Source organism: Dendrobates tinctorius, unplaced genomic scaffold, assembly GCF_039654945.1.
Source record: "Dendrobates tinctorius isolate UK_male_01 unplaced genomic scaffold, ASM3965494v1 ptg000037l, whole genome shotgun sequence".
Taxonomy (NCBI): domain Eukaryota; kingdom Metazoa; phylum Chordata; class Amphibia; order Anura; family Dendrobatidae; genus Dendrobates; species Dendrobates tinctorius.
In genome coordinates this window covers 30,724,305-30,751,936 of record NW_027361705.1, presented here as the reverse complement: position 1 = coordinate 30,751,936, position 27,632 = coordinate 30,724,305, and the positions used below count along the sequence as shown (strand labels likewise).

The 27,632-nt window shown below is 46.3% G+C and overlaps 1 protein-coding gene across 1 annotated transcript; it reads left to right on the top strand.

Moving 5' to 3' along the window:
- On the top strand, positions 1-24,489 carry LOC141088096 (cathepsin D-like). Its single transcript, XM_073574030.1, has 9 exons — positions 1-159; positions 2,923-3,073; positions 6,506-6,629; positions 8,341-8,459; positions 8,662-8,861; positions 9,829-9,951; positions 20,871-21,015; positions 21,123-21,221; positions 21,293-24,489. The coding sequence occupies exons 1-9, from the start codon at positions 89-91 to the stop codon at positions 21,452-21,454; spliced, it is 1,194 nt and encodes a 397-aa protein (XP_073430131.1). The 5' UTR covers positions 1-88; the 3' UTR covers positions 21,455-24,489.
- The last annotated feature ends 3,143 nt before the right edge of the window (positions 24,490-27,632 follow it).

Genomic DNA, 27,632 nt, shown 5'->3' with positions numbered 1-27,632 from the left:
GTCACGTGGTATAAGAGGGCCGGGCGTGATCTCCGGCAGCTGACATCCCCTGGTCGGTGCGCAGTAGTGGAGGGGAAGCTCTGCTGTCATGGAGTCGCTGCTCGTATGGACGCTGCTGCTGTGTGCTCTGGTGGTACAGCCCGGGTCTGCGCTCGTCAGGTGAGAGGGGTAATCAGTGTGTGCCGCCGCCGAGCGACTACGGCTCCTAGCAGGCGTCAGCTGGGTCTTGTGGTGGCCTGTAGCTGCTCATGCACGTGACGTGTGCCGTGCTCCCCTCTGCAGGTCACTCTCGTTTCTGAGGGCTCTGTGACTACCTTGTTCCCGTCCATGAGGCAGAGGGGGGTTTGGTGGTCACTGGTGGGTGTGTGAGCTGGAGGAGGTGCCCTGTAAGCCAGTGCCCTGTAGCGCCCCCTGCCTGTCACTGCAGGTCATCAACACGCTTGTTTCCCATGGTCCTTACAAGCCTGTGTAACTCTCCATCGCCGCGCAGAGACGAGGCTGTGAGCTCAGCCCTTCTCCTGATGGCGGAAGAACTCACCTATGGTGGCAAACTGCGTGTGGTGAATCCTGACTGTGCGCCATCCACACGGCACCCAGGACGTCTGACGGCGGGCAACGTGAGGGTGGCGCCGTCCACATGGCACCCAGGACGTCTGACGGCGGGCAACGTGAGGGTGGCGCCGTCCACACGGCACGCAGGACGTCTGACGGCGGGCAACGTGAGGGTGGCGCCGTCCACACGGCACCCAGGACGTCTGACGGCGGGCAGCGTGAGGGTGGCGCCGTCCACACGGCACCCAGGACGTCTGACGGCGGGCAGCGTGAGGGTGGCGCCGTCCACACGGCACCCAGGACGTCTGACGGCGGGCAGCGTGAGGGTGGCGCCGTCCACACGGCACCCAGGACGTCTGACGGCGGGCAGCGTGAGGGTGGCGCCGTCCACACGGCACCCAGGACGTCTGACGGCGGGCAGCGTGAGGGTGGCGCCGTCCACACGGCACCCAGGACGTCTGACGGCGGGCAGTGTGAGGGTGGTGCAGTCTGTGGGTGTGAACATTGAGAGAAGCGTCATGGCTGCGCCTGCTGGCACTAGGGAGGAATCCTGACAGTGTGTACAGTCACAGAGAACGACTGCAGAGATGGATCTCGCGCCTGGAAACCCCTCTATCTGAGCCTCTCCTGGCACACAAGGCATTAACGAGGGGTTTTTTTTTTTTTTTTTTTTTTTAATTCCGGAGAACCTTTTTAAAGGGATCTTGTCATCAGAGATTTGGACCCCTAAGTAAAAGCATGATTTTTAAAGCCCCCTTAATGCTTAGTAACTGTACTTAGTTTGGAGATTGCAGAACACAAGTGCAGGGGCGGCCAGTGCGCTTCCAGCTCTCGTGTCTGACTGACGAATCGCTCAGCCCCGCCTGTGATTCTGCTCAGGTACAGAGTCCTCTCACCGGATGGGGCAGTGCACACGCAGATTGCAACAAGACCTGGCCTGTGTCCCCCTCTGATAAGAGGACTGCAGGCAGTGATTCTGTGCCGATGCCAAATCATCAGATGGGGGGCCGTGCATGCGCAGATCGTTAGGTGGGCTCTCGCTAGAAATCTGTGCGCACTGCCCCTTCTGATGAGACGCCTTTGGGCAAGGAGTCCATGCCTCAGACAGAGGAAAATGATCTGTCAGTCAAAGATTGATGGCCAAAAGCAGGCGGTGAAATCAAGAAACGAGCATCGAGCTGGAAGCGCACTGTCCGCCCTCCACTTGATTAAAACTTAAGATATGGATTGTCTTCAGCAATTTACAAACTAAATATTGCAATAAAAATCTGCATTAAAGGGAATCTGTCACCAGGTTTTTGCTACCAGAGAGCAGCATAATGTAGAGGCAGAGATCCTGATTCCAGTGACATATCACTTACTGGGCTGCTTGCTGCATTTTTGATCTGTCCCTATTATATCTGCTGCAGTTCTCTGAATTCTGAGCCCTGTATAGCCCTACCGACACCACTGATTGGCAACTCTCTGCCTTCGCTTTTAGTTATGAAATTCTATTCTCTTACGGCTGGGAAAATGGGATAACATACAGAATGTCTGTGGCATAAGCGATGCAGAGCCCCATGATTCTCAGTGCGCGTCGGGGTTTTGTGTTAAGAGTTAGAATGGAAGGATAAGTTGTGCGTGCTGCGTTTCTTCCTTTCTAAGACCTGATCCAGAATAATCAGTGCAGACTCTCCCCTGTCTGCATCATGTATGTAGCGGACACCAACAGATAAGTGTGAACGCCGCCTTACCTGTGGAGGGCCATGTTCTCCTATAGGAGGAATGTCAAGTACAGGAACACCGCAGATAAGGAATGTCTGGTATGTCCTTACAGTACTGAACAAACATTACACTGTGCAGCTGTCAGTATGCTGAGACTTCTAGTTCTTCAGGACCTGGTGCTCTGCAGCCTGTCTGGGTGTTTTTTTTTTTTTTTTTTCCTCCACCCCCTCTTCTTTGATTTGACAGCTCTGGCTTCATAAGGCCATAGAAGGGTTAGGGCAGATGGAAACCAAGAAGGTGGGCAGGTGTCTATAGATTGGCCCTGCCGTGAAGCACAGAGCGCCTGGACTTGGTTTGAACAGTCATCTTGTGCCCACAGTCCCTTAAAGTGAAGTGCTGGGCTCGACTTTGTATTTTGGGCTCCCCTTGGTTGGTTTTTATGTACACATCTATTTTTTTTTTTTTTTTTGGTCTTTTTCTAATCTGCAATAAACAGTTAGACCATTTTTGTCTTTGCACATAATACATCGGCTGCGCCATTTAGAGGAATTTGTCAGAAAAAGGCAATTGACACCACAAGACAGTAGAAAAGTAATGTAATAGAAAATGCAAATGATGATTCCAAGATATTGTTCCTAATCCGTGTGTCTGAACCTTTCACTGCAGGATCCCTCTGAAGAAAATGCCGACAATCCGCCACACCATGGCGAGTGCTTACCCCGACCTGCAGCAATTGGTTGGAACAAACGGCAAATATTATAGCGGCTTTCCTGCTGCTAATGAGCCGACCCCAGAGAAACTGCTGAACTACTTAGATGTAAGTGTGGGGGTATCTGCGCCTTTTTGCAGCACTTGCTAAGCAGTCTACTACCTCTGATGTTACAAGGTCTAAGACCAGAGGTGGCGCTAAAAGCGGGACAGGAGTGCACTGGTGTTATTGGGAATGGATAAATCGCCACCTGTACATAATACATCTTGCCACTTAGGCCAGATATATATACAGTATAATCACCAACCAATCACAAAGCATCTTTCATTTCACCGGAGCTGGTTAAAAGAAGCTGAGCTGTGATTGGTTGCTATGAGCAACAGTTTTTTCACTCGACAACACCTCAGCAGACCCTGACATGGTGGGAGAAATCTAGCATCCCCGGGAACATGAGCTGCCAGCCATTGTCTGCCCCCCAGAAAGGAGCAGAGCACATGACAGAAATGAATTCCCCCCCCCCCCCCCCCCTCCTCTGCCCATATCCCCATCACACATCGTCCATCCTGTAGGCACATCTTCCCTCTTAAAGGGATCATTGGTATGGAAGTTAGGGCAAATACACTCTGTGCTTTGGTTCTGACCCCAGGCCCTTCTTAAAGGGATCCCCCGGTATGGAATTCAGGGCAATTGCCTTCAAATGCTCTGGTACTGACCCCAGGCTCTCTTAAAGGGATCTCCGGTATGGAAGTTAGGGCAAATCCCTCAGCGCTCTGCTCCTTACCCCAGGGTTCTATTAAAGGCATCTCCTGTACAGAAGTTAGGGTAAATCCCTCAGTGCTCTGATTCTGACCCCAGGGTTCTATTAAAGGGATCATTGGTATGCAAGTCAGGGCAAATCCACTCAGCGCTCTGGTTCTGACCCAAGGCCCCTCTTAAAGGGTTCTCCGGTATGGAAATTAAGACAAATCCACTCTGCGCTTTGGTACTGACCCCAGGCCTCTCTTAAAGGGATCTCTGGTATGGAAGTTAGGGTAAATCCCTCAGCGCTCTGATTCTCTCCCCAGGCTTCTATTAAAGGGATCATTGGTGGCTCTGGCTGACGGGATGATGTGGGATATTATAGTGAATGTGGCTATGTGGAATGGGTGGGGCGCTCTCTCTCTCTATATATATATATATATATATATATATATATATATATATATAGATATATTATTTTCATATGGACAAAATGATGTGAAAAGGCGTATGCCCAAAACAGAGCACATGTACATAAAAAAAAAAAAAAAAAAAACTTTAGACACATATTGGTATGTAGAATGCCAGCCATCAGTGAAAGGTAGGATTAAGAAAAAACAAAATTGGTGTTTTTCAGAAAAATGTGATTAAAAAAATATTATTTTTTTTTTTTTTTTTGCCTGTAGTATTGCTGCAATGTTCAGGTGTATACTACTTTTTTTTTTTTTTTTTTTCCCCCCTTGATGGCTGACGTTCCCTGCCCGCATTGTTGCTCACCTGACTCTTATGATCCAATGTGCTTTGTCCCTTTAGATTACATTAGGACCTATGACCAGATCTTCCCAGAAACACTCCTACCGAGGCGCGTTTATCGTATAGTTTTTATGGGAAAGCTCCTCATGCACAGTCCATGTAAAAAAAACAAACAAACACATGAACATCTGTATTTAAACATATCCAATTGTGGAAATGATTTTTCCCAAGATCTGTTGATTTTAAAAAGGACTTTGTTTAGGGGAAAACCACTTTAAGTCTCTAATGTGGAAAGGGAAGGAGAGATCTATAGAAGTTTCTTCTGACTCTGATAATTCCCCACATGTTTTTAGGCACAGGACAGCTGATCTGTGCCCCAGGTGGAATCCACCCGCCGCTGTTAATCTAACAGCGGCATTTATCTCGCACGTACTGGAAGCGCATCACTAACTCCGTGGCTGACGTTCATAGGATATGATCATTTCTGCTACTCATAAGGCTGAAGCCCTGCTATGTGTGGCATAAGCAATCAAACAATCACAGCTTCACGTCTAAGGACACTATTAAAGTGTAAAGTTTCCCCATTCAAAATAAAACTATAACATTTGCTATCGCCATGTTCAGAATCACCTGATCTATCAAAAAATATTAAAATAATTAATCCAATTGGCAAGCCGTGTAACCAGAAAAATCAGAATTACGTTTTTGTGTGTGTTTGTTTTCCTCAACATTGCAATAAAATGCACTAACGGGCAATCAAAAATTGAATCTACCCCAAAATGGTATCAATAAAAATTTTATCTCGGCACCCAGCCCCCAGATCCGGAAAAATTGAGCAGGTCGTGGAAAATGTGTTTTTTTTTTTTTTTTTTTTTTTTTTTTTTTTCTGCAGTTTTGTCAAGGAACACTTGTCTCTTGTGCATGCTGATAGTTTACTGGACAAAAAAAAATCTGATTTAACTTACGGTAATCAGGTTTTGGCAGAGTTTAGAGTTTATTGCACTACCCACTGCTGTCAATGGGTGAAAAAAATCCAAACAAGTGACATGTTGCATTTTGCAAAAATTCAGGGGGTGGGAAAAGTGCATGCATGAGATTTCTGAAGTCTCAGACTTGGCTGGCACGGTGAAACACAGCTGAAAATTTGCATAAAAAATGAAAGCTGCAAAAACACGTGTGAACATGGCCTTAAAGCCAGCAATTGCAGGGACCTGCACTGCTCTCACTAACAATCTGGTTGCAGCAGCTGGAAGAACTGTTAAAGATAAGCAGCTAGTTCCCTGTGATGTGGCCATTTCCTCTGTCAGGGCTGTCACGTTGCTTCATTTGGCACTCATGGCCATAAATGTTTCTTCACCCTCTGGTTTTCACTACAACTGTCCTCCCGTCTTATCTTTACCTCTTGCAAACATATAAAAATTTTACCCCCGATGAGTGTAACCATCTCCTAAATTCTGTTTCCTCCACCCTTACCACACATGGTACCCAGACTGATTCTCCCATCATATAATACCAGCTATGACGGCCTGACAACACTGAACTAGCTGACACTTCATGGACTGCAAAATGTAAGTGCTACAATCCCAAAAATAGAGGTTAGAAATGGGACGGTGCGTCCTGCTATTTGCATCATCCGGCACCTTTTTTTTTTTTTTTTTTTTTTTTTTTTTCCCTTGTCTTATTTATGCTACGTTTTACCGGTGCACTTCTTGATATGTTTTCCCCTCAAACTGTCCATCTAATACCAAACTCTAGTCCTCATGGCCCCAACACATCATGTGTTAATCTAATCTAGAAGTGACCAGGTATAAATCAAATGGGTGCAGCAGAAACTACTGATGAAGTGAGCAACAGCACAGGGTAGGACATCAACTGCCAAAATTCAAATGTACCCTTGACTGTTGGAACTAAAATACATAATTTCAAAACTTTAATTTCCTACTTGTTTTTTTTACTTTGCAATGATGGTTGACATCCACTTTTGTTTTTGTTTTTCTTTTTTTTTCTTTAAACACTGCATTTATTTGTCTTCTCTCACTTTCTTGCCAGGCCCAGTATTATGGTGAGATTGGCATCGGAACCCCTCCACAATCCTTCATGGTGGTCTTCGACACTGGATCCTCCAACCTCTGGGTGCCATCAGTCCACTGCGCTTTTACAGACATTGCCTGCTGTGAGTTTGCTATTGTTCTGGGTTTAGACTATCTCCTTTAATAGGATCTTTATTCTATAATCTGGTTTGCCACCAGCTCCCGACTTGTTCAAAATCTCCTCCATCTTCCTACAAAGTAAAATGGAAGCGAAAAACATATAATATATATTTTGCATATCTCCCACAAAAAAAGTTGCGGTTCGGTTTACGCTTGCAATGCTTCGTTTTGTCTGTGAAGCTTTCACGTAGCATCTCGGGCTCAAAACTATTCTTGTAATCGAGTTTACCAAAACCTGGCACTGTCCATTAGAGGCCCACCAGTCACCAGATGGGCATCAGTAACGCATGTTCCCTGTGTGTATTAAATTACAGTCAGATCCCTCACTGTGATCTTGTGACTACCGCTTTAACTGTCTCAAAGCCGGCGCTACCGGTCCCAATCTCTCAATGTATGTCTGTCTGAGAGCCTTGTTCTGGCTCTCATAGACTTGCACTGAGAAGTGGCTTTTGGACCAACGAGCAAATACTGGAGCGATCCGGCAGGTCACAAACTGCCAGAGACCAACAAAAGCGGTGCCGAAAACAGAAGACTGACCCAGTATGTGGAAAACTACACACAGTGAACATACACTAGGAATACCTATCCAGTGGTTAACTAGACCACCACACCTTCCCGTCCCAGATCCATGCCATTGGTCAGGTCACAGGTCTCAAGAGAAGGCAAAAAAAAACCAGGGATGTCTAAAGGGGGTTTTACACATGGCGATATCGCTAAAATGTCACTGATTTTGTGACATTATAGCAGTATTGCTAGCGATATCGCTATGTGTGATACTTGCCTCCGACCGGCTCCCCCGCTGTCTGTCGCTGATCGCGCGGCTCCATTTCTCGTCGTCTGCTTCCTGCTGTGTGAGACGAGCGACGCGTGGAGGTGGGCGGGAGGACGTCTGGATCACTGCGTGTGAAAGGTGAGTATCGTCCGCTGCGTCGCTGCTGCATCGCTGTGAGATCTTCCTGTGTGGAAGCTCACTAGCGATCATTTAGCGATGCACCAGCGATCCTGACCGGGTCGTATCGCTGGTGCATCGCTAAATGTAAAAGGGCCTTAACTTCTTGCTATTTGCAAATAGGACACCGTTATACAAAAGAAATAGGGCCTTGTTTCAATAAACATCAATTCCTGTCGGCACTCAGTCCGTGGTGCTCGTGTCTAGGGTTGGCGTCGAGTTGAGAAGACCGGCATTCGCTTGTAGGTTTCTATAATTTATTTGATGCTCTTTAAAAGGCAAACATGTTGTGCCTTGAACACAAGCCTTTTTCAAACCGTCCATTTAAAAGCCTTGTGTTCAAGCGAAAAGCGTAACATGTTTGTCTATTGAAGAGCATGGAATAAGTTCTGCAAACTTACAAGTGAGTGCCGGTCTTATGTTAAAGGCCTTGTTTCAATTTACAAAGGCAAGGGGGATTGTAGATGGTTAAAAAATAAAAATAAATTCCTAGCTGCACTCTTCTGGACACGGCTTCACGTTTTAAGTTGTATCTGGCATTGCAGCTCATCTGTATTAAAGTGAGGCTTATTTTCAATACTGCACAAAGCTTCCGGACAAGGTGTTGTGGGTTATTTGTGTGAAGGTGGTCGCCTTTTCATGATCCTGTACAAGGACTCGTTGTATTAGTACTATTAAGAGGCTTGCTCATTCATTGTCTGCTTTTTCCCTTCCCTTTTGCTTAGGGGTGCACCATAAGTATGATTCCTCCAAATCCACAACTTACGTTAAGAATGGTACAGAGTTCGCCATCCAGTATGGCAGCGGCAGCCTGTCTGGATACATCAGCCAGGATACTGTGTCGGTAGGTTGTCTTGGCTGGGGATATATGTGGGCAATGTTGAGAAGTAGACTCTGTCCTGTTCAGCTAAGTCGCTTTGGACCTTGTCCTATTTCCCTACATCCTGGGACATTTCATGCCACAAAGCTTCCATGATAAGTGTGTTGGCTCTTTTTTTATGACTAGTACAGACCAGAGGTAATAAGACATTTGCGTTTTCTTTCAGATCGGAAGCCTTGCAATAAAAGGCCAGCTCTTTGCAGAAGCCATAAAGCAACCTGGTATTGTATTTGTGGCAGCAAAGTTTGATGGCATTTTGGGCATGGCCTATCCCCGAATCTCTGTGGACGGAGCACCTACTGTTTTTGATGACATCATGAATCAGAAGCTTGTAGATGATAAAGTCTTCTCCTTCTATTTGAACAGGTACAAATCTTCAGTGGCTAACTCCTCTCATGACAAGACTGGCCCAAAACCTCACCTGAAATGCATCTTGTACCCTTTTTTTGTCACCTTTAAATTACAATTCCCAGTCCCATTTGATAAGGAACCTTAATTTTATAGTGTAATAAAGTTCTGAAGTCTATTTTCAACCCCCCCCCCCCCAGGGTAACAGCACTCTAAAGCCAAGTGGCCTCTGCACTGAAAGCCCAACAGCTGGAAGGAAACTAACTTTATTCCTCACAGCCGCTTGCAGTTTCCAGTCATGGCGCTGTGGCTTCAGTCACCTCTTGGTACTCGGTGAGTAATGGCTGTATCCACGCCCCGGCACTAAGTGACAGCCAGTTCTGTACTGATTCGCTGCTGAGTCGGCTGTCAGTCAGGGCTGGATCATGAGTACAGCCACTGCTTACTATGTACTGAGCTGTGACTGAAGCTCTGGCTCCATGACTGAAAGCCAGAGACAGCTGGGAGGAATAAAGTGCGTTTCCTCCTGGCAGTGGGACTTTAAGTGTGGTGGCTACATGGCTTTGGAGCGCTGCTAACCTGCAAATTAACCCCCATATCTGCAGGTTAATAGTGTTTTGATACATGATTGATTCCCTTTAAGTTAGCACTCTAGCACACTGCTAATGGACTTTAGCTAATCACCAATACAAAATTTAGCACATCAGAAATGGTTAAATATGTGAGCAAAATATAAACCATTTCGTTTTCAAACACATGCTTCTATCTGAATCTCGCACACATCAAGACGTCTGGTTTCCACAGTACTTCTTGTCTACAGAACATTCCAAGATGATTATAAATTGAAAAAAAAAAAAAGTGGCATACAATAGCTTGGATAAGTTGATTTTCCTTCTCACAGATACCACCTTACAATTCATATTACCAGCATGTGTTTATTTTTATACTATTTACCTAATGGATTTTTCTGCAACCCTTTCCTTAGGAACCCAGACTCTGAGCCTGGAGGAGAACTATTACTTGGAGGCACAGACCCAAAATATTACTCTGGAGACTTCAACTACTTGAACGTGACTCGCAAAGCTTATTGGCAGATCCGAATGGACCAGTAAGTAAAGTGGGAATACTGTATATACTCGTGTATAAGCTGAGATTATCTTTTTTTTTTTTTTTGGGGCTGAAAGTCCCACTCTTGGCTTATGCACGATTCATATACGGGGGGGGTGGGGGGGGTGTCAGATCATGCTCGTCTCTACAGCCCCCCTACTTGTTCCATGTTCTCTGCATCCCTGCTCTTCCTGCTTCAGCGGTCACGTAGTACTGCTCATTAAAGTCATGAATATGAGCATATACATGGCTTTAATGAGAGCCCCTCTGCCTTTGGATCGGAGACCCTGTGGCATGATGCGTGGATCCGATCGCTGCCACGGAGACCCGATGTCATGACGACATCCGGATCTCCAGACCTGAGACTTCCTGTCATACGCAGTGATGACCAGGAAGTCTCTCAGGTTAGTGTTATAGAAGCTGCAGCGCTGACAGCTTATATGGCATGCAGATCTGCATGCTATAGAAGAGATCAGCCTGCACAAAATGAGTGTCCCATAGTGGGACACAGTGTAAAAGTAAGAATAAAAAATAATACAAAATATTTTATGTAAAATCAATATTTGCATAAAAAAATCTTAACAATAAAAGTACACTTAGTATCTCTGCGTCTGTAACAACCCAACCTATAAAACTGTCCCACTAGTTAACCACTTAAGTGAACACCATTAAAAAAGACAAAGAAAATGCTTTATCATAACGCACGATCAAAAAGACAGATATAAATAAACGTGGTACCGCTGAAAATGTCATCTTGTCCCACAAAAAAGAGCGCTGTGTGTGTGTGTGTGTGTGTGTGTGTGTGTGTGTGTGTATATATATATATATATATATATATATTTATTTTACACACAATATGGCCGGGAAAGGGAAGACACACTTTTCTCTATGCTGCATGCACTTCTTGTAGGGCTCCGTTTCCACGAGCGCAGAGCGCCAAATTGTGCGAGGCCTGCGACTCCGAACACGCCCAGGAGCCTCCCCGGCGACTGAATCCAGAGAGCCGAATCCTACAGAATGGGTGCTATCATTGTCCCAGTCTATGGCTTCGCTTACAAAGGCGATCGAGTCCCTTCATGCCCCAAAGGGGGGCAAGGATAGTGACTCGCTTATCTGGGAGGGGTCCTCCACCTCACAGGAACCTTCGGCCTGCAGGGGCCGCTCCCATGCCAGACAGGGGCGAAGGAAACGAACCCGCACGAGGTCTCCCGGTCTATCTGGTGCCGCAGCATCGGGGAGTTCAGCATCACGCTCCCCTTCACCAGGGAGCGGGCAGAGTTTGGATCATGATTCAAACGAGCCACTTGATCTAGATATGCCGGGGGACAGTGGACAGCTGTTGAAGATAGTGCTACCTTGGCCGTGGGCCATAAGGTAGCCTTTAAGCGGGCCAGGCAACCACATAGTGTTTGGCACTCACCCAGAATTTGAGGACATAGTGCAGCGCCACAGAGAACGCCCAGATAGGCGCTTCTCGGGTCAGAAGACTATAGAGGCAAGATACCCATTTGCCCTGGAACTCTGTAAGAAATGGGCGGAATCTCCAGTGGTGGACCCGCCAGTGTCTCGCCTGGCCTCGAAGTCTTTGTTGGTGCCTAGCGGCTCGTCCATTAACCCCTTCACCCCCAAGGGTGGTTTGCATGTTCATGACGGGCCAATTTTTACAATTCTGACCACTGTACCTTTATGAGGTCATAACTCTGGAACGCTTCCATGGATCCCGGTGATTCTGACATTGTTTTCTCGTGACATATTGTACTTCATGATAGTGGTAAAATTCCATTCAAATAACTTGCGTTTATTTGTGGAAAAAAACTGAAATTTGGCAAAAATTTTGAAAATTTTCCAACTTTGAATTTTTATGCCCTTAAATCACAGAGATACGGCACTTGATAACTAACATTTCCCACATGTTTACTTTACATCAGCACAATTTTGGAACCAAAATTTTTTTTTTGTTAGGAAGTTATAAGGGTTAAAAGTTGACCAGCGATTTCTCATTTTTACACCATTTTATTTTTAGGACCACATCACATTTGAAGCCACTTTGAGGGGTCTATATGATAGAAAATACCCAAAAGTATCACCATTCTAAAAACTGAACCCCTTAAGGTGCTCAAAACCACATTCAAGAAGTTTATTAACCCATTAGGTGCGTCACAGGAATTTTTTTGAATATTTAAAAAGAAATGAACATCTAACTTTTTTTCACAAAAAAAATACTTCAGGTTCAATTTTTTTTTTTTTTTTTTTTTTTTTATTTTACCAAGGGTAACAGGAGAAATTGAACTGCAAAAGTTATTGTGCAATTTGTCCTGAGTATGCAGATACCTGATATGTGGGGGGGGAACGACTGTTTCGGCGCATGGCAGAGCTCAGAATGGAAGGAGCGCCGTTTGACTTTTTCAATGCAAAATTGGCTGGAATTCAGATCGGACGCCATGTCACGTTTGGAGAGTCCCTGATGTACCTAAACAGTGGAAACCCCCTACAAGTGACCCCATTTTGGACACTAGACCCCCCAAGGAACTTATCTAGATATGTGGTGAGAACTTTGAACCCACAAGGGCTTTACAGAAGTTTATAATGTACAGCGGTACAATTAAAAAATCATATTTTTTCCACAAAAATGATCTTTTCACCCCAATTTTTATTTTCCCAAGGGTAACAGGACCCTAAAAGTTATTGTGCAATTTGTCCTGAGTACACTGATACCCCACATGTGGGGGTAAACCACTATTTGGGCGCATGGCAGAGCTCAGAATGGAAGCAGCGCCATTTGACGTTTTTGGCTGGAATTGAGATCGGACATGTCGCGATTGGAAAACCCCTGATGTACCTAAACAGTGGAAACCCCCCACAAATGACCCCATTTTGAAAACTAGACCCCCTAAGGAACTTATCTAGATGTGAGGTGAGCACTTTGAACCCCACAGTGCTTCACAGAAGTTTATAATGCCAGGGCATGAAAATAAAAAAAATCGTATTTTTTTCCACAAACATGATCAATTAGTCCCCAATTTTTTTTATTTTCCCAAGGGTAACAGGAGAAATTGAACCCCAAAAGTTGTTGTCCAATTTGTCATGAGTACGCTGACACCCCATATGTGGGAGAAAACTACTGTATGGACACACGTCGGGGCTCGGAAGGGAAGCAGTGACGTTTTGGAATGCAGACTTTGATGGAATGGTCTGCGGGTGTCATGTGCGTTTGGAGAGCCCCTGATGTACCTAAACTATTGAAACTCCCCACAAGTGACCCCATTTTGGACACTAGACCCCCCCCCCCCCTACGGAACTTATCTAGATGTGTGGTGAGCACTTTGAACCCCCAAGTGCTTCACAGAAGTTTATAACGCTCGGACGTGAAAATAAAAAAATCATTTTTTTCCACAAATATGATATTTTTGCCCCCAATTTTTTCTTTTCCTAAGGGTAACAGGAGAAATTGGACACCAAAAATTGTTTTGCAATTTGTCCTGAGTAGGCTGATACCCTACATGTGGGGGTAAAACACTGTTTGGGCGCATGGCAGAGCTTGGAAGGGAAGGAGCACCATATGACTTTTTCAACTCAGAATTGGCTGAAATTGAGATCAGACGCAATGTTGCATTTGGAGAGCCCCTGATGTGCCCAAACAGTGGAAACCCCCAATTCTAACCCTAGCCCTAACCCTAATGGAAATAAATACATTTTTTTTTATTTTATTTTTTTTCCCTAACTAAGGGGGTGATAACGGGGGGGTTTGATTTACTATTTATGGCGGTTTTTATGTTTGGCAGCTGTCGCACGCTAAAAGACGCTTTTTATTGTAAAAATAGTTTTTGCATCACCACATATTGAGAGCTATAATTTTTCCGTATTTTGACCCACCGAGTCATGTGAGGTCTTATTTTTTGCGGGACGAGTTGACGTTTTTATCGGTACCATTTTCGGGCACGTGACATTTTTTTGATCGCTTTTTATTCCGATTTTTGGGACGCAGAATGAACAAAAAACAGCGTTTCATGAATTTCTTCTGGGGGGGTGCGTTTACACCGTTCCGCGTGCAGTAAAATTGATAAAGCGGTTTTATTCTTCGGGTCAGTACGGTTACAGCGATACCTCATTTAGGTCGTTTTTTTATGCTTTGTCAGTTTTATGCAATGAAAACAATTTTATATAAAAAATAATAATTTTTGCATCGCTTTATTCTGCGAGCTATAACTTTTTTTTATTTTTTCGCTGATGATGCTGTGTGGCGGCTCGTTTTTTGCGGGACAAGATGACGTTTTCAGCGGTACCATGGATATTTATATGCGTCTTTTTGATCGCGCGTTATTACACTTTTTGTTTGGAGGTATGATAATAAATTATTTTTTTGCTTCGTTTTTTATTTTTTAACGGGTTCGCTAAAGGGGTTAACTAATGGGACAGTTTTATAGGGAAGGTCGTTACGGACGCGGCGATACCTAATACGTTCACTTTTATTGTGGGTTTTTTTAAATTTTTACGCTTTTTTTTTTTTTTAAATTTTTTTTTTTACTTTATTACATAGTCCCAGGTGGGACATCACTGTCCTGTGACAGATTGCTGATCTGTCACATCACAGATCACTGTGACAGATCAGCGGTCTGTCACAGGCAGTGCCGAAGGCTTCCTCATGCCTGCGCTTTGCAGGCACTGAGGAAGCCAGCTTCCTGCAGGCCCCCGTTGCCATCTTGGATTCGGGGGGCCTGGAGGAAAGGAGCCCCCCGCAGCAGCGCTGCACATTGCGCTGCCGTGGGGGGCTCAGGGAAGCACGGAGGGAGCCCCCTCCCTGCCGATGCTTCCCTTTAACTCCCGGTACACCGCGATAATGTTTGATCGCGGTGTGCAAGGGGTTAACGTGTCGGGGCGGTCCGTGACCGCCCCTGACACATAGTGCTGGGTGTCAGCTGTGATGATCAGCTGACACCCGGCCGCGATCAGCGGCGCTCACCACGTGGGCGCCGCTGATCGCGGTAGACGTACTATCCCGTCCACGGTCATACGGGCCCGGGTACCGTGGATGGGATAGTACGTCGGATGTCAGGAAGGGGTTAAAGACCCCACGGATCGGCTCGTAGAGAGCTTGGCGCGATCAGTTTTTGAGGCATCAGGGTTGGCAGTCGCCCCCTCGTTCGCGGCGACGTGGGTAGCCAAAGCCATGATGTCAGAGTCTTTGAATAAGGCCTTACAGGATAGAGGCCTACCTGTGGAGGTGTCTGAGGTCGCAATTCAGATTGCTATGGCTGGAGACTACTTAATGCTTCTTTTGGATGCGGCTAATTGTGCGACATTTGCAGCCGCTAACGCGGTAGCCATTAGGAGAGCCCTCTCGTTGAGGACTTGGCGAGCCGATTCAATTTCCAAGAAGTCCTTGACGTCCTTGACTTCCTTGCCCTATCAGGGAGGCTGCCTGTTCAGGGACAAGTTGGATCAGCTCATCTCTGATGCGACAGGAAGAAAAAGCAGCTTCCTCCCGCAGCAAAAGGTGAACAGCCTTTTCGCCAGGTCCCGACACGTTTTCGAGCCTTTCGCAACACTGGATGGATGGTAGCAGCCAGTTTGGCCGGCCCACCTCGCTCCAAACAGGATAGGGAGCGACAGGTCTCATATAGACCCATTCCGGTGGGAAGGATGCGCGCTCGCCAGCCCAGGTCAAGAGGAGCCAGGGCCCAGAGACCCTCAGCCAAATGACTCGGAGCCCTTTGGTAGGAGACATCAGCAGGGTGGGGGGCCGCCTGCTCTTTGTTTTGTCGTATCTGGGCCGAGGTAGCACACGACTAATGGGTGGCGGAACTGGTGACTTCAGGGTACAAAATAGAGTTCATCAGGTACCCTCCAACACGTGTGTGGTTGTTTTTTTTTTTTTTTTTTTTCTCTTCCCGACTTCCCAAGGTGAAGCCCCGGGCAAAGGCGCTGCTAGGGGCCATCAATACACTCCAAAACAACGGAGTCATTGTTCCCGTACCAGAGCATGAGAAAGCTCAGGGTTTTTATTCCAATCTGTTCGCAGTCCCCAAAAAGAACGGGACAGTCAGGCCGGTTTTGGACCTGAAGCTCCTAAACAGGTTCATCAGGGTCAAACATTTCAGGATGGAATCTCTCCCCTCAGTTATATCAGCCATGGAGCAGGGAGAGTACTTGGCCTCGATCGACATCCAGGATGCCTACCTACACGTTCCCATTTTTTCCCTCGCACCAAAAGTTTCTTTGGTTTGCCATCAATGGTCACAAAGGTGATGGCAGTCGTAATGGCTGTCTTACACTCGCGGGGCATAGTCATCTTGCCATACTTAGATGACCTCTCGGTGAAGGGTCCCTCATTTCGGGCATGCAAGGAGAATGTCAGCATTATGCTGGATACACTCTCCCGCTTAGGGTGGTTGATCAACAGGAAGAAATCATCTCTGGTCTGAGCTCTGAGGATTGCTTTTCTGGGAATGATCTTCGATACCTCCCAAGGGTTGGTAATTCTCCCTCGAAACAAAGCCCTAGTGCTCCGGCAAGTAGTCCAGAAGCTCCAGCAGCCGGTCCCTCACACAATTCGGTTTGGGAAGATGGTGGCAGCAATGGAAGCAATTCCGTTTGCCCAATTTCATCTCCGACCCCCTACAGCACGCTCTCGTCAGCATGGGACAAGAACCCGTTCACCCTCGATCAGCGGTGCCGGCTGTCCTCTCAGGTCAGGCAATCACTAGAGTGGTGGACGATCAGATCCTCCCTTCAGGGGAAACCGTTTCCCCCAGACCACTGGCTAGTGGTCACGACCGACTCCAGTCTCCTCGGCTGGGGAGCAGTTTTTCGCCACCACACGGCCCAGGGCCAGTGGTCGCAACAGGAAGCTCGTCTCCCGATCAACTTGTTGGAAATACGAGCGATCTGGCAGGCGCTGCAGCATTTTCAGCATCTCCTAGTAGGACAGCCCATTCGGATACAGTCAGACAACGCCACAGCGGTGGCTTATGTAAATCATCGGGGGCACGTGCAGCAGGGCAACCATGCGCGAGATAGCACGTGTGCTTTATTGGGCCGATAAGAACCAGTCGGTAATATTGGCAGTCTACATCCCAGGCATAGAAAATTGGGCAGCGGACTTCCTCAGCCGACAAGAGGTCGTGGCTGGGGAATGGGCCCTGCACCCCGAGGTCTTCCAGCAAATTTGCCAACGGTGGGCAACACCGGATGTGGATCTGATGGCGTCCAGAAGGAACACCAAGATGCCTGTGTTCGTTGCGAGACCCACGAGCGTTCGGGGTGTTTGCATTTGTCCTACCATGGAACCAGTTTCGCTTTCCATACCTGTTTCCCCCGTTGCCATTGCTTCCGAAGGTCGTCAGGAAGATGAAAACAGAGGGGGTCCCAGCAATTCTGCTGGCACCGGACTGGCCCCGTCGGGCGTGGTACGCAGATCTTGTGCGGATGCTCACCGACGTCCCATGGCGACTGCGAGAGCGCCAAGATCTACTGCACCAGGGCCCGATCTTCCACCCGAACTCAGGGGCCCTGTGTTTGACGGCATGGCCGTCAAGTCTTGGATTCTAACTTGAGCAGGGTTTGAGAGTGAGGTGGTCGCTACAATGGTTAGCTCCAGGAAACCGACCTCGGTGAAAATCTACCACCACACCTGGAAAGTTTTCTTCACTTGGTGCAGAGAGCGGGGTTGTTCTCCCCTGATATTCTCTATTCCCAACATCTTGGCTTTTCTTCAATCAGGCCTAGACTCGGGGCTGGCCCTGAGCTCCCTTAGGAGACAGATATCGGCGTTGTCCGTCTTTTTTCCAGCGAAAGATTGCTACTAATATGCAGGTAAAGACTTTCATCCAGGGAGTCTCACATCTAGTACCTCCCTATAAGGCGCTGATGGACACCTGGGACATTAACCTGGTTCTCAGTGTTCTGCAGGAAGCGCCTTTTGAGCAGCTACAGGATATTTCCTTATCGTTCCTCTCTTGGAAGGTGGTATTTTTGGTAGCCATTACCTCCGTTAGGCGAGTTTCAGAGTTGGCGGTGCTGTCTTGCCGAGCTCCTTTTCTCATTTTCCACAAGGATAAAGTGGTGCATAGACCAGCTCCCCCCCCCTTCTGCCAAAAGTCGTGTCCTCATTCCACATTAATGCGGATATTGTCTTGCCCTCGTTCTGTTCGGCACCGGTGCATCGGGTAGAAAAGGCTCTTCACCTGCTGGACCTGGTGAGAGCACTCAGGAGGTACGTGTCGCGGACGGCACCTTTTCGCCAGACAGATACGCTGTTCGTGCTCCCTGAAGGGTGCAGAAGGGGACTCGCTGCCTCAAGATCGACCATAGCCAGATGGATCCGTTTAACAATTCATGAGGCCTATCGCATCAGAGGTGCGCCGGTTCCATCAGGGATCAAAGCACATTCTACTCGGGCAGTGGGCACCTCTTAGGCGCTTCGGCATCAGGCTTCGGCGGAACAGGTATGCAAAGCAGCAACCTGGTCCAGCCTGCACACGTTTACTAAACGTTAGAATGTCCATACTCAGGCTTCGGCAGATGCAAGCCTGGGTAGAAGGATTCTCCAAGCAGCGGTGGAGCACCTTTTAAACAAGAGGTTCATGTAGCTTGGATTGGTGAGTCAATCTCCTGCCCAGGGACTGCTTTAGGACGTCCCACAATACCTGTGTCCCCCAATGAGACGAAGGAGAAACATGGATTTTTGTGAGTAGTCACCGTAAAATCCTTTTCTCCAAGACGCTCATTGGGGGACAAAGCACATTAAGGCTGATTGTTATTGTTCTCCTACTGCTTTTGCACTAAACTGGCTTCCGCCCGCAATCAGGGTGAGGGTGTATACGGCGGGGGAGGAGCTAACCTTGTGTTTGCCTAGTGTCAGCCTCCAGATGGCAGTAGCATACACCCACAGTACCTGTGTCCCCCAATGAGCGTCTCAGAGAAAAGGATTTTACGGTGAGTACTCACAAAAATCCATGTTCCTCCTTCACCTCTTTGGGGGACACATGACCATGGGTGTATGCTGCTGCCACTAGGAGGCTGACACTAAGTGAATAAAAAAAAAACAAAACGTTAGCGCCTCTGCAGTATACACCTACCACTGGCTCCAGCTTGAACCAGTTCTTGCTTAGTGTCTGTAGGAGGCACATGGGTCTGGTCTTCAGAGAGATAATAAAAATATATATAATATAATATAATCTTTTTTTTTTTAAATTTTCAGTATCAAACACAATACAAAACAAATTGGTGATATAGCTTTCTCATGCATTAATGATAAAATACAAAAGAACTGCAAGCATATTAGATGCATGTCTTATATGTTCATGACAATTGCAAGAGTCACTGGACACTACTGAGCATGTACATAAAGCGCAGCACAGATTCATCTAATCTACGACTCCACAGCACTGGTCACTACTGAGCATGTACATAAAGTGCAACACAGATTCACCTCATCTACGACTCCACAGCACTGGTCACTACTGAGCATGTGCATAAAGTGCAGCACAGATTCATCTCATCTATGACCCACAGCACTGGTCACTACTGAGCATGTACATAAACTGCAGCAGAGATTCATCTCATCTATGACCCCACAGCACTGGTCACTACTGAGCATGTGCATAAAGTGCAGCACAGATTCATCTCATCTATGACTCCGCAGCACTGCTCACTACTGAGCATGTACATAAAGTGCAGCACAGGATCATCTCATCTATGAACCCACAGCACTGGTCACTACTGAGCATGTGCATAAAGTGCAGCACAGATTCATCTCATCTATGACTCCACAGCACTGGTCACTACTGAGCATGTACATAAAGGGCAGAACAGATTCATCTCATCTATGACCCCACAGCATTGGTCACTACTGAGCATGTACATAAAGGGCAGCACAGATTCATCTTAGCTAACAGCCAAGATCATTACATCAGGAACAGACATTTATAGGACACTTCATAACTTTCTCAAATTATTATGAAAACCTTTACATCACATCCTGTACTGAACCCAATCTACTGTATTATGTATTTTAGTAGTCTGTCCATTTTTATTCCAGCTCCACGCTCCTGCTTAAATCTGCAATCATGTGATAGTTAGTGTGTGCCATGTATAGCAGAATATCTCCTATTAACACTGGCCACTTGCAGGCTTTCACAGGAGGATTGTAATGACAGACCCACAGTGCACCATGATCATTTCCAAGGCATGCCAATGGACTGGTGGAATGATGCTTTCCCCCCCCCCCCCCCCCCCCCCCCTTGCTGTTTCGTGTTAGATTCTGCTGTCAGAGATTGAGAGCAGCAGTTACCGGCCAAGAGCTGCTGTTAACCTGTTAAATTGAGTCGGGAACACTACTTTTGACATGCATGTACCTCAAAGGTCATGAAGGGGTTAACATCTGTAATCAAGTCAGTCCATTGGCACCTAGGCTCATTAGATGTCCAAAACCATTAATTTTAGCTGGTCTGCCATATTGTAACAATTTGGTTGTTTCACAGGCTGTGCTGTAAATCTCTGCTGGGCATGGGTTTTAGAGGAAGGACGTCTATCAGACATTTATGGCACAGTAGTGATTTTAATATAAAGGGGTTGTCTGGACTTAAACTACAAGTCTGCAGTCAGTTTGCGGCTGCAAACGTGTGGATCCTCCCATCACACCGTACTGCATGCTGTGAGGATCCCGGGCAGTGTCAGCAGTGGTCATGTGCGATCTGCATACTCCCATCTGGAGGGGAGTGACTTCGCTCAATGCAAGTGAATTGAGCGAGGCTGGGGTATGCATATCGCATGTGACCGCTGACACTGGAGAATCCTCAGTGCTGCATGCACAAAATGAGGATTCACAGGTCTGCAGTTACGCCGTGACTGCTGCAGACATGTAGTTTAAGACTGGACAACCCTTTTGAGAAAACCAAGTAACGATCTCCTTCCCTGTAGACTGGGCGTTGGTGACCAGCTGGCCCTATGTAAAGGTGGCTGTGAAGCCATTGTGGATACGGGAACCTCGCTAATGATTGGTCCAGTGGAAGAAGTGACTGCGCTGCAGAAAGCTATTGGAGCCATTCCACTGATCCATGGAGAGGTACGGTCTGACCGGGGAGGAATGTACTGTAGGCAGAGCTCATGTTAGTCTGGTATGGGGGGCTTCTACACTGCAGCTCCTGCTAATAAGTATTTTGTCTCTTGTAGTATATGGTGCTGTGTGATAAAATCCCATCAATGCCTGTGGTTACTCTCAGACTGGGAGGAGTGGAGTACATCCTGACAGCAGAGCAGTATGTGCTTAAGGTGAGGTTATGATGGTGCATGCTTGCATGTATAATTCCAAGTCATTGGCATCATCATGCTTTCTTTTTCAGGTGACGCAGTTTGGCCGTACCGTTTGCCTAAGTGGTTTTATGGGCCTCGACATTCCTCCTCCAGCTGGACCTCTGTGGATCATCGGAGATGTGTTCATTGGCCAATATTACACAGTCTTTGACCGAGCAAATGATCGTGTTGGGTTTGCAAAAGCCAAGTGATTTCATCAGCTCCTCGGAGACCCCCTGGCCCACCTATGCTTGCTTTGGGATTCTTAGATAAAGCTATTCTTCAATGCCCTCTTGCAGCCTGCCTTGTCTTGCACTCCTCACCTCCTAACTCATTCGGTGGTATTGTACAAATCACAATCTGTTCCTATGGTCTGCCACACTACAAGCAGGGTGTTTTCTATGAAAGACTAGATAGAACAAGACTTTTTTTTGGTTATTACTGCATCAACTGGGGAAGAATAAAGATGCAATATTCCATTTATTCTTCTGCAGATATTTCTTTTGGGGTATGTGCACACCTTTATCACACAGGGCGTGGGTCTTTTCCCAAACGTTTGCCTCATCATCTGTTACCTGCATTCCTCTTTAAGGCCATATTATTCTTGGCACAAATGATATCGTTCCTGTGTAGTGCTGCATTAGGGCAGTCTGTGCTTCTCCAAGAAGAGATGGGCTCGTGTGTCTGTGCTGGGGGTCAGGAGGAGGGTTAATATTTCTAATCGTGGGATAGATGCTGCTTGTGGATTTTTGCATAAATTATCAGCTCGCTCTTCTCCCTATAGAATATTAATGGCCACTACACGGTATTTTGACTCTCAAAAAAAAAGCAACAACAAAAAATTCTCTATCCACTTTAAGGTGTGTGTGTGGTGTTTTTTTTTTTTTTTATATAGAAATTTCACACCCCCCCCCCCCCCCCATGTCTTTCTTAGAACTCTCGTTTTTCATTTTTCACATGCATAATTAAAAGTAATAATAGTTATTAAAATGAAACAAGCACTGAGTATCTTTAAGATGTAGCGCATTCAGAGAGAGTTGTATAAAATGCTGTCAGTTGTTGAGTGCTTTACTCCAATTAGTATTTGTCTCTTGTGCATCTCAGGAATAAAATATTTCTTTTGTGTAGACTTAATTTTTTTTTTTGTTTTAAATTCTTATTAGTGTTCTTACTACTTCATGACATTCGCCTCAATATTTTTTCACATGTGACTAGCCATGTAGCTCATAAAGAAAACTTGGCACTCAACTTTTAGAAAACTGTGAATTTTTTTTAATGCAGTCCAAAAACGACAACGTTTCGATCCCAAGATGGACCTTCATCAAGTGCTGAAACAGTCGCCATCCCCTAGCCGATAAAAAAAAATCCATCCCCCAGATCACAATTTAGGAAGATACAAAGAATTGTCACTAATCCGACTTAAAGCGAATTGAGGATCACCGAAATGCAGAACAAATTTGAGGAAAGTGGGTATCCCTCGAAGCTACTGACTGAAGCCAAAAAAACCTTCTGAAATGCCACGCCGTTCTGTTGAAAAATGGATCCCCTTAGTGCATACATACCACTCTTATGTGCAGATTCTACACCACATGATCAGGAAGCACTGGGGTCTCAAAGCAGCACATCCAAACGTCCGTGAGTTCCACAATCCTTCTCTGCCATGTTATAAACGTCCTCCCAATATCCGCGACTCACTTGTAAGGGCAGACATTGGGAATCAGAACACGATTGTCCGCACAGAGGTTTCTTCTTACTCCTAAGGTTGGCACATAACCTTGCCTGCACTGTAATCAGTGTAATAACGTACTTAAAGGGGATGTTTTTACCATTCTCCCTCAGGTAAAAAATAAAGATTACTCCACCTGTGACTCAACTTATTTCAGTTATGGCATGCCCCTGCGGTCTGTTGTGTGTATATAGGTGAAACAACGCAACCTATAAAAGACCGCATTTCAAAACATAAATCCATCATCTGCTGCAAGAATGTTATTACCGGTACCATTTTATCACTATGAGACAGATTTCACCATCCAGACGAGGGTGTGACCAGATCCAAACCTTGAAGAAGAGGGAATCCTTTTGGATCCACCAACTACAGACCTTATCCCTTAAAGGGCTTAATAGTACGATTTGCATTCCTTTATCTAATTGTGTGTGTCTACGGTATTTGATTTTGCGCCTTGAATGCATATTTTAAAATATGATTGGATTCCTTGAGTTGGACCATCTTATTTAATCAAGTTGTTTGAATAATGTAATTTTCCCAGCAGTAATGTCAAATTTCTGCTCTAAATTCTTTAATACTCACCTTTTGTTTTAAATTATCCATATAAGTGAGATTGTATTTGTAGTAACACCGTTATCTCTTCTTACAGAGTCGTCTTTATCGAATACATCTCGCAGCTTCTCTTCTTGCTTCATCCCTCTGGACCTTGCTATTTTACCCCCTGCTCAACTGCTTCATAGATATCGCTCTTTCTATGCACACAGTGCTGCACTTCTATTTGTTACACTGTTTCAGCGTAGGCTGGGTACAGATTGCGTTCGGGTGCTGCGTTTAATGCATTAACAAATTAGGATGATGCACATTGTGGGATGCTTGGCCATATAAAACAGGCGTTTGATATGAAAAACTAAGTGCTCTTGAACCATAGGTCCATCCAGGACTGTAGCATCATCCTAATTTGAATCCAAGGAGTTAGATACCGCACCAAAATCAATATATATTGAGTCTGGCTAGTTTACCAGCCCATACGCAAACAGTATCAAGTGAGTGCACACCAGCACCAACCTTGATAGCAGGAATCAATATATACGAAATTTTGGACTTGCATTTAGTCACCACACTGTGACATCAGTCGGACCGATGAAGGCCTGTTGTGGGCCGAAACGTTTCTCAAGACTGCACATAATAAAATTTTCTTTCAAAAAGGATCATTCAAGTTGAGTGCCAAGTTACTATTTGTTTTCCATAGTATCTCTGACATAGGAGGGCAGTGTCTTCACTATAGTTTTCAAATGATAATCAACAAATTTTCAAGCCATATCACAGCCCTCCTATTCCAGAGACAAACGGATGTTCTGGTGTGTTCAAGTTGTCTTTATGAACCTTCAAACAAGTTGTTTTACTAGCTGATCTACCTTTTGCTCTCCATTAGTTTTTCCGCCTTATGTTGACATATTTGTAATATTGGTGGTATTCATTATTTTTGTAATCTTTGTTTCAATAAAAAAATTTTTTAGCTTATTTGTGGTGTGTGGCTACTCCCTTTTTTGTTTGATCAGGACAAGTTTATGTAATAAGTCTAACCACAATTGGGATTGATTTTCTATCTTGGTAACCTAGTATACAGAATTCTCTTGACTCATTCCAGCTCTTCAGTATCTGCCCTTACAGTGATTTGGGCCCGGTGTCCTAGAAACCAATGGAAGTGACCAATTGCTATAGAGATTTATCGCATAACTAGAGAGAGACTAATATTTCAATTCAGTTAGCAGAAGAGTACCCCAGTACATATAATGGGGTCTCATACAAGGGTACATTCACAAGATGGATTCCTCATTTTGGAAAATTGGACGTTACTTTGCGGTGCAGAAATCTGAGGCTAGACCTTTAACTTCGGCAGCAGGTTAGTCCTACTCTGTTGCCCAAATTCACTGGTAGTTATGAGCCACATTTTCTACTTCAAAAAGTGACATGTTTTTAAGTCTGCATCCGTGTCAATGGCAATTTGTTTTTTTAAAGAATGGTTAAATTGTGGTGTAGAATACACTCTACAATGTACATGGTAATTCCATTGTTGCTAAATGTGTGCCTACATCCAGGCTATAGAATTGTAGCTACACGCAACACCAAATGCACCCAATCCTACAGATCCATAGAGCAAAAAAATGCAGTATAACAAGCTTCATAAAATATGTTCAGAACAGTAGGGAATCTAGACAATGTAGTCTCGATTCAGTAACTCCAAGAACCATATTCCTATATAATGTGATAAAACTATGGAGCACCAGAGCCAATAATACAGACCACAGATTATGTACATGGCAAGAATGCTTTTCATTACAGAATGTGCATCAATGTTAGAAGACCCCACAAGCAACATATAACCTGCAAATAATGGTTTGTATCAGCATCTACAACAGTGTTTCTCAACTCCAGTCCTCAAGACCCACCAACAGGTCATGTTTTCAGGATTTCCTTAGTATTGCACAGGTGATGCTGTTAATGCTTGAGCAGGTGATGAAATTATCACCTGTGCAATACTAAGGAAATCCTGAAAACTTGACCTGTTGGTGGGTCTTGAGGCCTGGAGTTGAGAAACACTGATCTACAACAATAGGATGTATGATGTGCTAATTAGTGACGAGTACCTACCTATATGTCTCAGGTTGTGAAGAGATTCAGAGTAGTTATGAGCGAACGTGTGTGGGTGAGGTGTTATCCGAGCATGCTCGAGTGCTGAGTGTCTTCGGCGTGCTTGAAAAATATGTTTGAGACCCCGCGGCTGCATATCTCACCACTGTTTGACAGCCACAACACGTAGGGATTGTCTAAGTTGAGCATATTATTTGAGCACGCCTATGACACTCGGTTAGCACACGAGTGTGGCGCCCCTGAGGCTCAGTCGCCACAGAGGTACCGCACCTTCTCATAAGATGTAGTGCCCCACCATCCAGGTAAGGTGGGAACTCCTTTCCACACTCCAACACTCGCACCCCACACAACAGGGTAGTTCTGCACAACCACATTGCGGCTCAGTGCTTAGAGTAGTAGAGCACCTTTGGTGGTTCCCTGCTTGGATCACTGGACGTGCTGGGAGGTGGGTGGAGTTAAGATACATAAAAGAGTGGGAAAGTGTAGGATGACAGGTCAGTCGGGTAGGAAGTCACTCAGACAGGAGTGAGGATCCCTGGAAGAAGGGATGGAGGAAGGAGTGCTGCAGCTGCCTCAGTGATCTGAGCCAGCTGGCACAGGAAAGGAAAAGAAGGAGAAAGACGTAGAACTGAAACCTAAGCTTCCATAAGAAAGAAAGACAAGTACGGAACGAAGGAGTAGAGAGAACAGAGAGGACGTGGGTTGGAAGAGGAACCCTGCCTATAGGTTCTCAGCGCAAGACCGGGGCCCGGTCCCCGAGGTTGTATGGACACTTATGGTTCTGCAGCAGACACCGGTGGAGTAGTTGGCTGTAAATGCACTACTGCCATCTAAGACTTGGGGCACAACAGCAATTGGATAGAGAGCCGGGACTCAGGAGAAGGGAGTCCCCGAAGCAGGCTACAGCTGTCTGCCGTACAAGTAGAGTTCTTGGGAACATCTGTCAGGAGGAACTCCAGCGTACCACGGTACTGGAGATCTTCACACTTAAAGGCGCTACAGAGCAGACGTTCAGGAAAGGCACATAAGTTGGAGTGTGGAGGGGAGCTTTCCATCTTGCCTGGGAGTTGGCTGGGTCCCTGACCCGGAGGACATGGCATAGAAGTGGGCACTACTGACTGTGAGTAAAGCTTTGGAACTACATGCCCCGGTGTCCTCCATTCCTTCCTGCGTCCGCCTGCCTGACACTGCTACATCCCCTGCGCCGGACACTACACCACCTAAGTGTCCCCACATCTACACTGCCCTGGGACAACAGCCCTACCTATGAAGGGCTATACCATCATTGCTGCACCACACCATCTGTCCCAGAGGATCTGCATGCAGCATCGGCTTAACACCTCCCTTGTCGAGCACCACAGGTGGCATCACGAATCATTCCATTAACTACATTCCCCCATTACTTGGGCGCCCAGAGCCACGGACCGGGTCACCGCTGCTGTGACACATTCCCCTGACACCGGCCCGATACCGAGTACCCCACGGCCCTGGGAGAGCGACCCAACTTGGCGTCACGAACAGGATGACGAGACCCGATGCCATCGGGTTCTGTGTGCCTGAGATTTGTTGGACTTTGAACTTTTGAGGATGTGCAGATGACCCAATTTAATAGACTGTGACATGAATATTAAAAAATGGCCGCTGGCGCGGAGAAGAAGGGCGTGAAGAGATAGGAGGTCCTAGGAAAAGACCGCGAAGAGTCTTGGGCCTCCCCTGCCTGAATTACTATGTAATAGCAACATGGCCCACCCCCGAGGGGTTCGTATACTGGCTTGGTATGGAGGCGCTGGAAGAAGACTCCGCCCCCGGAAGGAGGGGCAGAAGAAGCCAGTCGCGGGAAAGGGGCCGGGGCGGGAAGAAGAAAGCCATTTTGGAGAGCGAGGGAAGGAGGCCTGTAGAGCGCGCGGCGGTTAAGTCGGATCTCCCCGGCGCCATGGCTGAAGACTCCGACCTCGTCTCTGAGATGAACCACCAGCAGCTGGAGGATGACATCGCCCAGCTGATGTGCCGTC